General features: G+C 49.4%; 4 protein-coding genes across 4 annotated transcripts; 3 read left to right on the top strand and 1 right to left on the bottom strand.

The window, feature by feature from the left end:
* Window positions 1-883: 883 nt before the first annotated feature.
* On the top strand, window positions 884-1,845 carry EPUS_05494 (uncharacterized protein; the record flags this gene model as incomplete). The annotated part of the gene is made up of 3 exons (XM_007806259.1): window positions 884-1,004; window positions 1,055-1,151; window positions 1,209-1,845. 3 exons carry the CDS (start codon window positions 884-886, stop codon window positions 1,843-1,845), a joined length of 855 nt encoding a protein of 284 aa, XP_007804450.1.
* A 1,214-nt stretch (window positions 1,846-3,059) lies between these two features.
* On the top strand, window positions 3,060-6,407 carry EPUS_05495 (uncharacterized protein; the record flags this gene model as incomplete). Its single annotated transcript, XM_007806260.1, has 4 exons — window positions 3,060-3,495; window positions 3,544-4,589; window positions 5,550-5,586; window positions 5,635-6,407. 4 exons carry the CDS (start codon window positions 3,060-3,062, stop codon window positions 6,405-6,407), a joined length of 2,292 nt encoding a protein of 763 aa, XP_007804451.1.
* A 1,755-nt stretch (window positions 6,408-8,162) lies between these two features.
* EPUS_05496 (uncharacterized protein) lies at window positions 8,163-9,828 on the top strand (the record flags this gene model as incomplete). The annotated part of the gene is made up of 6 exons (XM_007806261.1): window positions 8,163-8,397; window positions 8,455-8,474; window positions 8,534-8,570; window positions 8,621-8,697; window positions 8,764-9,146; window positions 9,213-9,828. The coding sequence occupies 6 exons, from the start codon at window positions 8,163-8,165 to the stop codon at window positions 9,826-9,828; spliced, it is 1,368 nt and encodes a 455-aa protein (XP_007804452.1).
* Window positions 9,829-12,294: 2,466 nt separating this feature from the next.
* Window positions 12,295-13,681, bottom strand: EPUS_05497 (uncharacterized protein; the record flags this gene model as incomplete). Its single annotated transcript, XM_007806262.1, has 4 exons — window positions 12,295-13,403; window positions 13,473-13,496; window positions 13,551-13,610; window positions 13,660-13,681. The coding sequence occupies 4 exons, from the start codon at window positions 13,679-13,681 to the stop codon at window positions 12,295-12,297; spliced, it is 1,215 nt and encodes a 404-aa protein (XP_007804453.1).
* Between the last annotated feature and the right edge of the window lie 974 nt (window positions 13,682-14,655).

The raw sequence follows: 14,655 nt of genomic DNA on the forward strand, positions 1-14,655 counted from the left end.
AGAAACCGCTCCCCTTAATGCACTGTGCTCACACCTTATCAGCGGTGTCGCTAGTAGTCATAGAGTGCCTCTCAACTATAAAGACGTGATAGCCTTTGCCTATTATATTCACCCTTTATAACAGGTTCCCTTAACAACTATCGCTCAGAGCTACTTTATACAGCTTTACGTATGGCTCTTTATCTGATCTATCTACGTCTTTATTATTTCTCTACTCTATTCTTGACCCTCTTTGATCTCTAAGGTGCCACGTACACTGATAAGACTACAGGATGGGCGTGTAGAAAGATCAAGATTCTTTTTTTCTAACAGCTAAGTACTACTGTTGGCACCAGCAGCAGTTAGCTAAGAAAGGGACTATCAAAAAGCATTATGCTATTTCTATCAAGAACAACATCAAAGGGATAAAACAATGACAGCTTAGAAGTCAACAGAACCTGATCCAAAAACTATGTAATATTTTCGTCGGACCTACATTTCCTGTGGCGCTTCCAGGGTCAAAGCCATCACCCACTTCTGTCATTCTACCTCACGCAGAAGTCAATAGTCTCTCCGGCTTCAGTGTCCCGTGCCCTAGCGTCATTTATTTCCAGCCCCTGGATCCCTAATATGTATACTGTTGAAATTCATAGATAGACGGAGCAAGTGGAACTGTCATGGCGTCGGTCTGGTCCTTTGACTCTTTGTGGCGCCGCTGAGCCAACACGAGGAACTCATTTCCTCCATGTATGCCATGCCCTCAAGTAGAAGAGTACTATATGGCCTCCTCTGTCCATTCAATCATTCAATCCTCCAATCCTTCTTTCATGCTATCATCTGTCTGCCCTATTCTATACTCACAATTGCATTTTTCCCTCCTCGATACACGAGGAACATTGGTAAAATGGTGCATCTCACCGAGACTCTCTTGGCAGCTGCCATAGCTGCCATCCTCTCCTCTGCTGCTCTGGCAGCTGGACCCAATCTACTTGAGCGAGCTGGATGTCATGCAGATAATTGTCTCCGTTGGTCCATTGTTCACCTACCGTTCGCAATTGGACACTGATGCAAAAAGGACAATTGCGTGGCACTCAATCCGCCCTCATAAAGACCGCCTACTGCAGCAGCCTGCTCAACATTCCAGTCGTCACTGCCACAGCTGAATCTCCCGTGTACGTGGCCAATATCTTCAGAGGCAGCGATCGCTTACATACTAAACTCTGACTCAGGGTGGTCTCAGTCACAGCGACATCGACAGCAACCTCAACCCTTGATGTCCAAATGCCATTCTACCCCAGCTATGTGACCAAGCGTGATGCCACCGAGCCAACCGGCTTTGAAAAGCGAACCATAACGGTATCCGAAACACCAACTACCACACCAACCAGCGCATTCACCACACCCCCACCTCAACAAACCCTCCCCAGTTTCGCCAGCATGTGCACCAGCAGCAGCACCACCACCTTGCGCGTTGAATCTGCGTGCTCCTGCCTCTCCCTCACCGCCTCCACCATCACTGTTACCCCGACCGTCACCTCCACCGTCAGCCTCACCACCACCGTCACAATCTGCCCCACCCACTTCCCACTCTTGCCACTGAGTCCAATAGCCATCCGGAGCCAGCCAAATAATGTCTTCGACAGAAGTCACCCTGGGAAGGACGCGGCACAGTGCTGCGGCGCTTGCTATGCCAGTGATAATTGTGCCTACTATGGGATGAGAAATAACAAGGATTGCTTTATATGGTCCAGTGAGGGCAGGTATCTCCCTGAAGGGAAGTGCGTAAGCGGGCTTACCATTCTTATCGAGCACGCGTATTTGGAGGGCGACAAGTTTGGGATGGGGCCTTGTGCAAAGTTTCAGTAGCGGTATTTTGGGTCATCATGTCTTTCCGTATATTGATCCTGAGGCTAATTATTCTCACGTCCTGTATAATGGTTTTCCCGGGCAAAGTTGAGACCTCTCTTTTTTCTCCTTTCTTTAAGAAGCTAGATCAGAGACAGCGACAGTAGCAGCAATTACATTGGGCATTATCTCCGATACATGGGCAACCCAAAAAATCCTTCAATGATGATCTGGAGTGGGGAGAAGCAACGAACAGGGGCGTTGTTCTAAGCCACTGGCTGACTTGGTTGAAAGCCTATCCAGTGCCTGCTTTCGTCGGGTTGGTAGATAGAGAAGTATGTTTGAATCAGTTCCATGTACTCCGTACATACTATCAGGTAATACGGGTACCAGGCGTGCGACTCTGAAGAAACCATATGACTTTGTTCGAATAGCATCAAGATCAGCTCTTCTTTCGGGGAGGGGGCTGTGGCAATAGAATTGAAAGGCACTCATTGGCTACTACAGAGACTGACTGTTTCAAGACGTATATTATTAAGAATATTAATTATCGTAGAGCTCTTAGCCAAAAGACTCTCTTTACTTATAATAATCTTATAATAGTAATCATCTATTTAGGGGAGGCCAGCTAGGGGGGAAGCGAGAGAAGAGGGAGTAGTAGAAGACAGAAAGAAAGAGACAGCGAGAGCAGTGGGCCTTTTATACCCGGGCCAAGCGCCGAGAGGGCGCGTTGCCTGATCGGGTGGGGTTAAACCGGAAGAGGCAGCGCACCGGCAGCCAGACTACTAGGGAGAATAAGTGTCTGAGATAAACTTACTACTGTTGAAAGTAACGCTAAAACCGCTTCTGCTATCTATGGATGTCTGCACTCGATCAATTGGTTGATCTAGTAACTCGTATGGAAGTTGTATCCAACTCCTGTCCGAAGTTCAAGTGTAATCTTACTCTGGTGGCTGGTGGCGCTATGCCTGTTCCGGCATAGCCCTAGGTCATGTGACGACAGCTAGGCTAGCGGCTTGGCAGCAATTCAACAACTAAGTATTTCTTCACCTTGGCAAACTGTCTCTTGGCTTATTTTAACTATTTTTGGGACACGGCTCTGTACTTACCACCTGAGAGTACGCATTTTGTCATTAACCATAAGCGTTGATCACTCTGAACATATGGGGTACAGGGTCCAAGTATGGCTCTAATGGGGCTACCATGAACCATCTACAGTCTACCATGTTGCCGCTATGACGGCACCTTCTTCTCCTTCTACACCGTCTCCTACTCTCACAAGCCATGCGGCAGTTTCTCCTGTTCCGCCGCCAGTACCTGTTGAGACTCATCCCAATCGAGGGGCACGAAAGCTGCCTGGACTAGGTCGACCTCCATCAGGATCGGATCTTCCCGCCTCAGACGATGTCTACAAGACATATTCTCCACCTCGGTTAAGGCCACTACCTGATGGCAAGTCACCGGGTCTCAGCAGCTTGAATGGGACACTTCATAGTTCACAAGCAGCATCGGCTGCGGCAGCTGCTCTACGACCCGCAGTCGCCTCCTTACGTCCTCCCCCAGCGATCCCAACCTCAGCACGGCTCGAACAGGACAAGAAGAGAAGGAGCGCAAGCCGGAAAAGGCGTCAGCCCGGAGGTTGGAAGAAACTGCTGTGGATTCGCCAGCCATGTATGAAGTGCAATGCTGAAAAACTCCTCCACTGACGACGGTCTTTAGATCCCGACAATTACACCGATGCTGAGACCTTCCTTGACCATTTGCAGCGCAACCCAAAATTGCGCCCTTACGATTTTTGGCCTCTAGTGGCTGACTCAACAGTGATCGTGCAACACGTTTGTTCGGTTGCCATCTTTGTCTGCTGCTTCGCTGGTATCTACCAAGACAGAATCTCTCCTGTATCCGTCGTGGGGCTTGCTAGTTTAGCAACGGTTTTTGGATGGAGTCTCTGGGACTTTTGGATGGGACAAGAGGAGGCAGAGTTGGCAGCAGAAGCCGCCGCCGCCGTCGCTGCCGACGACTTGGCTCGAAAAGTATGCGTTGAAGGTCCTGAGGATTGCTCCACGACCAGCTCAGAAGGCTCTTTCAACCATGCGACAGTGACTGGAAATGGCCACATCGCATGGAAGCCAAATGACCATGGTTTGGGTCTTAGTCTCTCAACATCAGATCTGACAATGCAGAGCCATGACCAGAAGCCATCAAAGGCCAGCATGCACTCACATTCAGTTTCTGCAAATTCGCTTCAATCAGTCTCACCCATTACACCATTGCATGAAAGTGCTTCTGATGCTTTTCCACCACTGGAGCCCTCGCCATCTCGACAATCACAAGCTCCGGCATTTAGTGGGACAACTCTCTCGCCGTCGCTTTCACCACGTGTTCAGTCACGATTAAAAACTGTCAAATCTGCCCTACTCATCTACTTTACCCTCCTCGGCCTATCGCCGATTCTTAAATCCCTCACACGTTCTACAAGCTCGGACTCGATTTGGGCTCTTGCCACCTGGCTTCTCATCATCAATATCTTCTTCTTCGATTACGGCGGGCTCTACGTTCCACCCAAACCCTGTTTGTCTCAAGTGGCCGGCCAAAAGTTGGCAGCAAATGGTTCTGTTATTAATGATTCTGCCCTGATGTCGTCTCCCGGGAGCTCAGGTAGTGCTCCCCCTTTCCCATCGAGTCTCTCCACAAATGCGGCCTTGATGGCGTCTACCGTACTCGCATCCCGCTTACCCAGCATCACGCATGTCTTCTCGCTCACTGTCTTCTCCATTGAAGTTTTCGGCCTCTTTCCAGTCTTTCGCAGGCACCTTCGGCATATGTCTTGGAATGGCCATGTTCTGCTTACCGTCCTTCTAGTCATGGCTTCTTCTGCGGGAATGAGCATTATTCTGTCAACCAGTTACACACACACCTACGGCGGTTGCGGAGTTTGCTGGCGTTGGATTTGGCATGTACTTAGAAGGTCCATACTCGGTATGCTGATTGGCGGTCTGGGCACTAGTCTAGTCATGGGAGGGTGTTCATGGTGGCTCATCAGCTTACAAAGGTACAAGAACGTCGTGATTGGTCCGTGGGACCCAGCGAGACCGGTTCTCGCTGATGGTTCTCTGGCAAGAGGCAGAGGATCATCAGGATGATTTGTATAAGGACCAGGATCAGCAGTATAGTAATGTCTATTCTAATGATGCTTCATCTAGAAGGAGAGCCTCTGATGGCTTTTAATGGCCTGTTGTTCTGGTACGGGAAAGCTTCTTGAAGATGATCTTCGGGTGGCACCTGTTTGTATCCTACAAGCTGTACAAGCTGTACAAACTTTGACCCTGAGATGAACTTGCCGGCTTTCCAAGTTCAATTCTCTTCATTATCCTTCTGCTGGTTTCCAGACATGTTCTTTCCCTGTGGTGTTAGGTTTGGTTGAGTGCGAATCTTCTTTGGGATCACATCGAAAAAAGCATTAAGCTGATCCTGTCCTTGTTCACGTCTTCTGTTTTCGCTACCGCTTTCTTTATCTCCATATTATGGCTGCTAAAGGCGCAACGCCGGCTCATACCAATTATGAGATTTTCTGCAAGGTAAAGCAAGCGTAGGCAGCTTCGTCGGTTTCAATCCAACGCAGCTCTGGGGGAAGCAGGAGAAGCCACAAATGTGTCGCTGTCACCATTACTCAGCTATTTGACTCGAGCCTCCTTCAACAAAACTTCTATTCCGACGGAAAATAGGTCACAGCCAGGAATGGGGAGCGGTTTCGAGTGATTGGTGCGTTGTGATCATGGTGTTGCACCTATCTTCTATGTCATCATATAGGCTCGTTTTGGCTAACATCCACGTCTTATGGGTCTTTCGATCCGGGCACAGCCGCTCCTTTCGCTTCGTGCCCCGATAATGGCACTGAAGGTGTGGTTGCTGCCGTCCAATCTTCATATCACGCCTCTGAAACCTACAGAATAGTAAATCCTCGCAAGCGTGCCCTATTATTGATGTCCTGGCACCAACTCATCCTCTACCATCGCGATGACATAGCCAGGATACTAACCTACAAGACCGGCAAACTTCCGGCAGAATCTCAATCTGAAATCGGTTATGGAACAGGATTCACCTGGCGGTTCTCGGCCGAAGCCGAGCGCATTCAAAGCAGCGTCTTTGCACCCTCGGCGCCTAACAGGTGCACAGTAGTGATCCAGCAGTCCAAAGGTCTGGCTGTTGCTCTCATTCCGTGGAACTTCCTAATCGCGATGGTGTTGCGCAAAGCCGGAGCAGTCCCTTACAGCCGGATGTACCATGATCGTGAAACCGTCCCCAGAGACGCCTTTGACATGCTTGACCCTAGCCCATTTAGCGGTAAAGCTGGGTTTGAGCACGGTGTATGCAATGTACCGACGACGAGTGTGGAGAATACACTGTCGTTAGGTGAAGCGCTTGTTAAGCATCCACTCGTGAAGAAGGTGACCTTTACCGGTAGTAGTACCCGTGCAGGAAATTTCGTTGCCACGCATGATGCGGCAAGGCCGAATAAAGTGACCATGGAGTTGGGTGGAATTGTCACTTCACTGTGCTTAACGATACCAATCCCGAACTAAAATGTAAGGGATACCTCGAAAAACTTCATGCAGGAGTAATTGGGATCTATAAGCCAGGCCTTATCCATACTTACTCTCTGACCTCTACTAATCATCGGTTCATTTGTCCGGAATGCCGACGATTCTTCTGCTCGATCTTGAAGGCCGTGACTTTATAATGGAGGGCCAGTACTGATAGCAGAAGGAGAAATAGATGACTCTATCAGCAAAAAGGGCCACCAGAGGACTCCTAGATGATTCATCGAAAATAACGACCAAGAGAGGGATACTCATCTACTGCCGCCTCGCAAATTTCGTTCGACTTAGAGACGCGGTGATGAAGGACAACGGAGCCGCCAGTCTGGTCAGAGCATGTTGCGAACATGAAGTACTATAGTATTCTGGTAATCAGTTTGGAGGCGGAGATATCGAGATGACTTTTGACTTAGTATTCCGCAGCCACGACGGCAATGAAGTCGGCTGACGATCAGATTTCTCAGCACAAGAGAGCATTCATTATAAGCGCCACCTCGTCACAATGTGCGCAATGCGACCCTTCCCAGGCAGACTTCCAACTGGTTGGAGAGACGTTAGGTTGCATTCAACTTCGACGGCTTAACGAGGACCAGCAAGCGCTCTTTACGGAGTAACTTGGGACGTTTTTGGCATCCGCAGAAACGGTATGAAATCCGCTAGTAGTTGGTACAGTAAGCTCGGTCCTTGAGCGCCACCATACCTGCTCAGTGGACCAGCAGTTTTGTTGTCATACAAGAACAAAGGACGTGTGCGCTGGCAAGAGCAAAAATGGTGTCCATCGATCTTGATACATTGTCCAGGGCCATGGTTGACAGCCGGCAAAAGTACATTGTTTCATGCTGTGATACTTACGTTGCACGTGAGGAAAGGCCCTCTGCAGCAGTTTTGGGACCAAGATAGGCGTCAAAGTCTAGCCAGTAGAAGCTACTCTGCTACCGTGCTTGTGCTGGTCAAACGGTAGCGGTTCCGCAACATGCTGTGACACGGAACCGCATTTTAGCAAGGCCGCAATGGCTTTCGCACGTTTGCGAGGCATTATACTCTTTTCCAGGATCGCGACAGCACCACGCACGATGCCATTTGGGCTCATGACCATGCTATGGTTTCACACCGGAGCTTTGCTTGCACTTGGTGGCCACAACAAGCACTCTTCATTACAAGCAGTTCAGCTAATGAGACTCGGCATCAAGCTAGAAGGCAGCTTTGGCTTTCGGTGCTGACGGAAAGCATAACTCCCGCGCTTCCTTGGAACCACAGTTCCTCCAAGACATGAGTTTCAAGATCTTCGATCCTCTGAGAGGACTGTTGACCCCACTGTCCATATCCTTTTGGCTTGGTCCCTGATGCAGGTTCCCCGAAGTCTGCCATGTACTATGCCCAGAGGACCGAGGTGCAGGAACCATGCATGACTTGACACACTGATGCAGGACCGATCATTTTCCGCAGAATCATCGTGATGCGTCAATTATGACAGAAAAGGGTAGAAAGTTCGAAGGGCTAACTCCTAGACGCACATCCCAAGTCATAGCCTCCGCCAGTCGCACGTCCTTACTTGGAAAGATAAGTGGTCATGCATCCGGGTTCTTTGGCATCAGCCTGCATGCCATCGGGAAAACTGCTGAGCTTTGAAGGTCACTGGTTTAAAAGCGAACAGCAGCTTTCTCCATAGCTAGTGGCCAGACTGATAACCTACTATCTTCATTCCCGTGGTGAAAGAGGCTCTACTTCAACTTGATCAAAATGTCAATCAACGCGTCTACCGCGGCTCTCGTTGGGAGCTTACCAGTCTCGTTCCTTGAGCAGCTCTCGGGTATACCTCCGCCACCAGGCCAGATGTCGAATTTTGTTGACCCGCCCAATCTCATTGCGACAACGGCCGTTGTTGTTGCTATCAGCGTTTTTCTCATGATCATAGCGGTTTCTTTGCGAGTCTATTCGAAACAAACCTCGGGCAGGGCCTTTTCTTGGGAGGATTGTAAGTCTAATTCTTCTCGAGACAGGAGTCAAAGCGCTACGCTGATGTGATTGGCAGATACATGTTTTCTAGCGGTGGTAATTGCATACAGACAGGCTCTTGCGGTCAATTGGGAACTGACTCTGAGGTTGGGCAGGTGGGCTGTTTTACCTATTCTGGCGTCACAGTTTATGGTGCGTATTCTGTACCGGCAATGATATGCACCCTCACAAAATATCCCCAGGTACGATACACAATGGTTTCGGTGTCCATGAATGGAATGTGCGGGTTAGTACACTGGTATCAGATATCTTCCTTCAGGTAAGTCTCTGTCCGCTTAAGCTGTACACATTGTTGTGTGAGTCTTACCAGAAGTGGCAATATTAGATGACTCTCTTCAACGCAGCATCGTACCCCCTCATAGTCTTGATGGCGAAGTTGTCCATCCTTATTCTCTATCTACGCCTCTTTGAAAGGAACAAGGGCACCAAAATCCTCACGTGGATTGGAATACTAGCTTGCTCCATCTTCTACACATTCGGAATGCTCTTTGCCTTGATCAGCTGTAGTCCCTGGCCCGGGGAGACTCGCCTTGTTGGACTTGCATCAGAAAGATGTGTAAGGGTGATCATCTACGGCTACGTTACTACAGCCTTCAACGTTCTTTCGGACTTCTATTTAGTCATCATCCCTATACCCGCAATCATTAAACTGAACATGACAACAGAGAAGAAGATCAGAGTCTCTGCAATATTTATGCTAGGTATTCTGTAAGTTCTCCTCAACCTATCACCTTTTCTGCTCCACAAAACTGACCTGCTATTGTGCTCGCGTAGAGCATGTGCTTGCGCGATCGTTAATTCGTATTTTCGAGTCATTCTCACGCAAACACTCGATCTTACCTATGCGACCGCCCCGGTATTGCTGATCTCAATCGTGGAAATCAACGTTGGCATTATGGTCGGTTGTATGCCTGTCATCCAGCCCGCCATCATTAACCGAGTCATCAACTTTTTTAATATCGCTTTCATCAGATCTCTCCTTTCGCGCCTTTCGTTCAGCTCCAAGGCTTCCAGCCGCGAAGTTGTGGAGGGCTCTACGCAGGTTCCGAAAGCAAGCGACAAGCCTCATCTCGAGACTCGGATCCTGCACGGTGTTGATGGAAACGGCAACTTCATACGCAATACCGCTGGTGACGGAATGAACACCCAGCGTTCCTGGTTTAGACGCGCAATGTTGGGCACATGGACCACGCGACGGAATAACAGCAACTATAATGACATAGCATCCGGTATCGGCAGTACCCGGGCCACGAACAGTCACCATTTTCCGACTTCGGACGATAACATCGTGGTGATGACAAGCATTTCGACAGATGCTCGCAGCAGTCAAGAGCACGACCCCCACAGACAATACTTGCAGCACGCCGAACGGGTCCGGAATCTGGTGTGAGATAAATGCCATTTGAGTGTATTACAGATGGTTATGCTTGGCACTGCTTAGAAGGTACTAAGTATGCCAGCACTTTTTGGTTGGAAAGTGTCTTAGAAATACGAATTTATGATATTTTGAGTTGATGACCTCATGCAGGAAAAGTTTGAAAGTCTCTTGTACATTTTGCCACGCTCCTCGTCTTCAGATTTGTGTGCTAGGCGTTGGGACAGTGCACGCAGATGCATCAAGCCTAGGGTATCGAACCACGTTGTCCATGGGGTCCGATCCCCGAAAGTTGGTTTCACCGTACACGACGGTACATGCAAGGCCCTCAGCAGGGCTCTTCAGCTTACTGTGACAAAGGTCTGGTTGTATCTCTTGTGTCACTGAATGTCGCTCCTTCCGTATTGAGAGTAGCGTTCCCATGATCTACTAGTAGCGTCATAAAATTGGTGCAATCTTGGCAGAAGGAAAGTCAAAACTTTTCTAAGTTAATAGTATCAAGTACGCAGTATTTCGCTACCTCGTGATTTATTTCCTTGAAATATAAAGCTTAGAACTGATCAGAATCTAAGACCTATTGAATGATACTATTCTTAATGTAACAGGTCTAATATTAAGAGTAATACAAGAATAAAGTATACAAAGATCAATTGAGTTCTTTGGTGTTCTTTTTGCCAAGGCTGCAGCAGTCGGAGTTAACAAATTCAATCCATTTACGAAGTTACATTCACGGGAACGCTACTGTCATCAAGGAGCCGCATTCAGTGACAGGGATACAGAGACTCTTTCTTCTGCTAGCTGTGTAGAGATGACTTCAAAGCTAGAAGCAACCTTTATTCCTCTATGTTTACGGAATATCTCTGGAGAAGCCCCCAATCGTATTGACCACAGGCCCGGGACATCGCTTCGCCTATTGCTCCGTCTTGGTTGCGCAATAAGATGCCCGTCGGCAGCGGGATCATTTTGCAGAAGCTAGAATCTGGTGGCTTGCATGGCTTGCGAAGGAATGCCATGCATCTGAGCTTGTATTCACTGCGGGTCATCCGGATATCATGTTTATCCGTGAAGATGGAGGCGCGGCATCAGGTGCGAAAGCCACAGGCCATCCTCTTTAACTGCACTGCCTCTTTGAAGCGAAGTTCCGTGCAAAAGGAAGAGCTCTTCTTGGCACGTAGTGGAGCATAAATTGGAGGGGCTGCATGCACTCCACCATATCTTTTTGCAACCTTGACCCGCAAGGCTGACATGGTAAGGCGTGCTATCTTTGTACAACTGTGGCGCGCTTCAGCCTGGAGGATGAGCCTCCTTGTACTACTCACAGCCGACACGTTTTTCCCGTATCCATGCCACATACTTACAATGGCCATGTTTGCTCAGGCAGAAAGTATAAAGAGGTAGGTCCTGCGTCTCAAATGTTCTCTTCCAACCCCCTTTGCTCCCATAAAACAGCAAAGACTTTCTTCGTTTAAGAACACTTCTTCTCTTCTCACCCACGCTCCTTTAAATCCCATTTTCACCCACTATCAACTTTAATTGACTCTCCGCCATAACCAAATACAATTCATTTTCTGCTCAAGATGCCTCAAATCTACTACGAAGTCCCGCACAAGCACGTCCACTTTGTAGACGAAGAACTCAGGATACCTCACCATCACCATTGTGCTGCCCACCATCACCACCACCATCACCACAACGTCCGCCCAACGGTACCCAAATACGTCTGCTACTACAAAGAAGTAGAATTTTGGCCAAAAGAACATCGCCATCACCCCCGTCACAACCGCGTTCAAGCCGTCAAATACATCCCGACCCCACAATGCCGTGACTGCCTGCGCAAATTCCACTCTGAGGCCGAACTAGAACTTCACCGACACAGGAACCCACGGCATTGCCCACAGCACTTGACCTGCTTCGCGGATTGGCGGAACCACTGCTTCGACTACGATCATACCAAGTGTCCGCGCTCCGAGTGTAGAGACCGCCCGCCCTTTCCCAGTAAGCAGAAGTGTTTGGACCATCTGAGAGCCTGGCATGGGTCGTGATCGCTGACCAGGGTGAGGGAGAACGATAAACAAATTGTGGGAGGATTTCTTTTCAGCAAGCTTGGGAAATTTGACCATCGGTGGATTCCTTTATGGACATGTGTTTCTCGTCGGTAGTGCTTGGAAACGAAATTGCCAGAAGGGATGACAAACGAGCACGGATGGCTATAGCATTGCTTTCATTTATGGCTCCTCCGGTTTGATGGGCTGGCTGAGTTGGGGGTGCTTGGCCTCCGCGATTGAGATACCGAAGGGTCCTCGGGACCAGATGGAAGAACTGGCAGCTTCAAGCCAAATCGGCTTCGACCCCATTCTTTTGCTTTCAGATAATTAGAACTCCGCACACATCTCGCATTGAGAATTGCCATCAAATAGAATCTTTTCGAACAGTTTCCTTTCCTTTTCTTTTCCATGAAGATTGAGATCGTTCAGGATCCACTCATCTTGCCTCAATCTTCCAGCTCCTAAGGTCTTCCCGGATGTCGAACTCAGATACCTCTCTGGTACTTCTTTGGCCTTTCCTTCTCCTGTCTTTATTACCAAGATGCATCTGCTGCTCAATGCTCTCTCTGCCGCTAATTCCGGACAGTGTCGATAGGGTCGGACTGGCCCCAGCAGCATTGCTCACACTTCTTGATGACTTCCATCCCCCGTTACTGCCGTCTGTCTTGCCATACTCTGGCTTTCTCCTTGCCATGTCAGGGGTCAGGAATTGGTTTCTAACGGTCCGCTTCGAATCGGACTCGCTCACATTTGCGCTGTCTCCGCCATTCTCATCATCCTGCCTGGGACTCCCTTGGTTCGAAGAAGGACTACTGAATCGGGACTTGACAACCGGTGGTGGCGGTTTCATTGTGCCACCATCCCCACCCGCAAAGAGATCCTCAATCAGCTTGTCCGGCGGCAGCTCATCAGACCCACACGACCAGCTCGCGGCTAAAGTTCGTCGATACATATCCTGCAGTTCAGACGTCTCCCTCGTCTTGCTCGTGATGCTTGGCATATGTCCACCCGCGTCATCAACACCACCATCGCCCACTTCCGTCGACATGACGCCAGCAATGCCCCCAAACACCCTCGCCGTCTTCAACGTCGGCGCCGTGAAATTCGTCTCCCCCTCCAACTGCGACATCTTGATGCCAATCTTCAGTGTACTGTTAATCTTGCTTTCCTGCATGAGATATCTTCTCACAATCTCTCCACCCCCATCTCCGCCTACGCCGTCTTCGCTTTTCCTTCCTCGTCCTCTGACACTGCTATCATCCACGTACTCCGCCAGGTTGATCCTTACGCTCCCTAACAACACCCTCCCCCCTCTTCCTCCCTCACTATACTCCTGTAATACCTCGAAATGAACGTCGCATTCGTGCAGCATGAAATGCTTATCGATGGTCAACCGGACAGGTAGGACTTTGTGGTAGTCATACACGGCTTTGTGGTCACGGATCAGCGCTTTGGAGGTGTGGCCTCGGTGTTCGGCGGACGAGGAGGACGGGAGGTGCCATTTCACATAGGAGGTGCCGCAGATTAGGGGAACATTGTTGAGGTCTATGATCTGGATTATTTTTGGTCAGACATTCGAGGCAGGATCATGGTATGTGGTGGGGGTTTGCGTACCCGTAAGGTGAGTTCGAACTTTGGCTGAACGCGACATCATCAGCTGTGCTCGGAGAAATGAAGAAGTTTCATACCAACCTTCCTGCTCTTGGGAACTAGCAGCGTTCTTATCAGTGTATGTCTTCGGAGCATCTTGCACTACGAGAAGGAGATTTTGGGATGAATTGATGGAGTGAAAGCGACTCACCGAAGGCCTGCTTTGCATTCATCTTTATGATTGAAGCCTCCCGCAAGCAGGGCTTGAAGTGCTCCTGCTATCTGAACACCATTGTGATTACAAGTAAGGGAGCAGCGTGGAATGGAGCCTCAACCGGAGAGCTGAGGCTTCCAGGTGGACGGTCGAATGACCCCTTGCCGCCTTTAACTGCCTTTACGCACTAATGTTTGCCCCCGCAACTACTCGAGGAACTCGCTTCAGGCGGCAAGCAGTTATTGGACTCTTTTGGGCTCGGCTCGAAGCCGTGGAGGAATGTTCTTCCACATTGAGCCCTGCTCCAGGAGCGACAGCTGTCAGTGAGGATACATCGACTAAGTACGCTTCGAAACCCACTAGTTAGCGCTTTCCTTTTGGTGGAGTGGTTAATGTGTCCTCCTGCTACCGCCACCTCGATCAGTGGCCTCTGGTGAAAGCCAGAATGGCGTCGACACAGCTAAGGTACTCCCTAGCAGATCGTCACGACTCACACAATGCAATCACAAGGCCAAGTCAACATCAACTGGAACAATAGGCCACCATCGCTTGCAGCCTGCTCAAGCGGATTCTTTCCAACAGTAGGCGTTGCTTGACTACCGCTCTGGGTGCTCCAAGTCCCTCCTCGGTCGAGTTCCGACCTACAGCAACTATCTCTAGGCCATGGGACGCATCTCGGCAACAAAAGGAGGAAGCATCATCAAGCGATGTTCTAGCCCCTGCAGCAGCTGCTGTGCCGCCGGTTTGCTCTTCGACCTTTCCCCCTTCAGGATATCTGGCTGAGTATTAATTGGGGGTTGTCTCGGGGCAGCCAGATTCGACAGCCAGATTCGATTTCTGCGGATTCGGCATATCGGCGTTCCGGCACGCCGAGCGGCCTAAATGTGACCGTACCATAGTAATTTGTATGTAGTGTTCCTGAAAATCTTTCTATCACCACCATTTGTGTGATTTGATGCTGCTGTTGCTTCTCAGATAGGCATTGATATAGAT

Source organism: Endocarpon pusillum, assembly GCF_000464535.1.
Source record: "Endocarpon pusillum Z07020 unplaced genomic scaffold scaffold5250, whole genome shotgun sequence".
NCBI classification, from domain to species: domain Eukaryota; kingdom Fungi; phylum Ascomycota; class Eurotiomycetes; order Verrucariales; family Verrucariaceae; genus Endocarpon; species Endocarpon pusillum.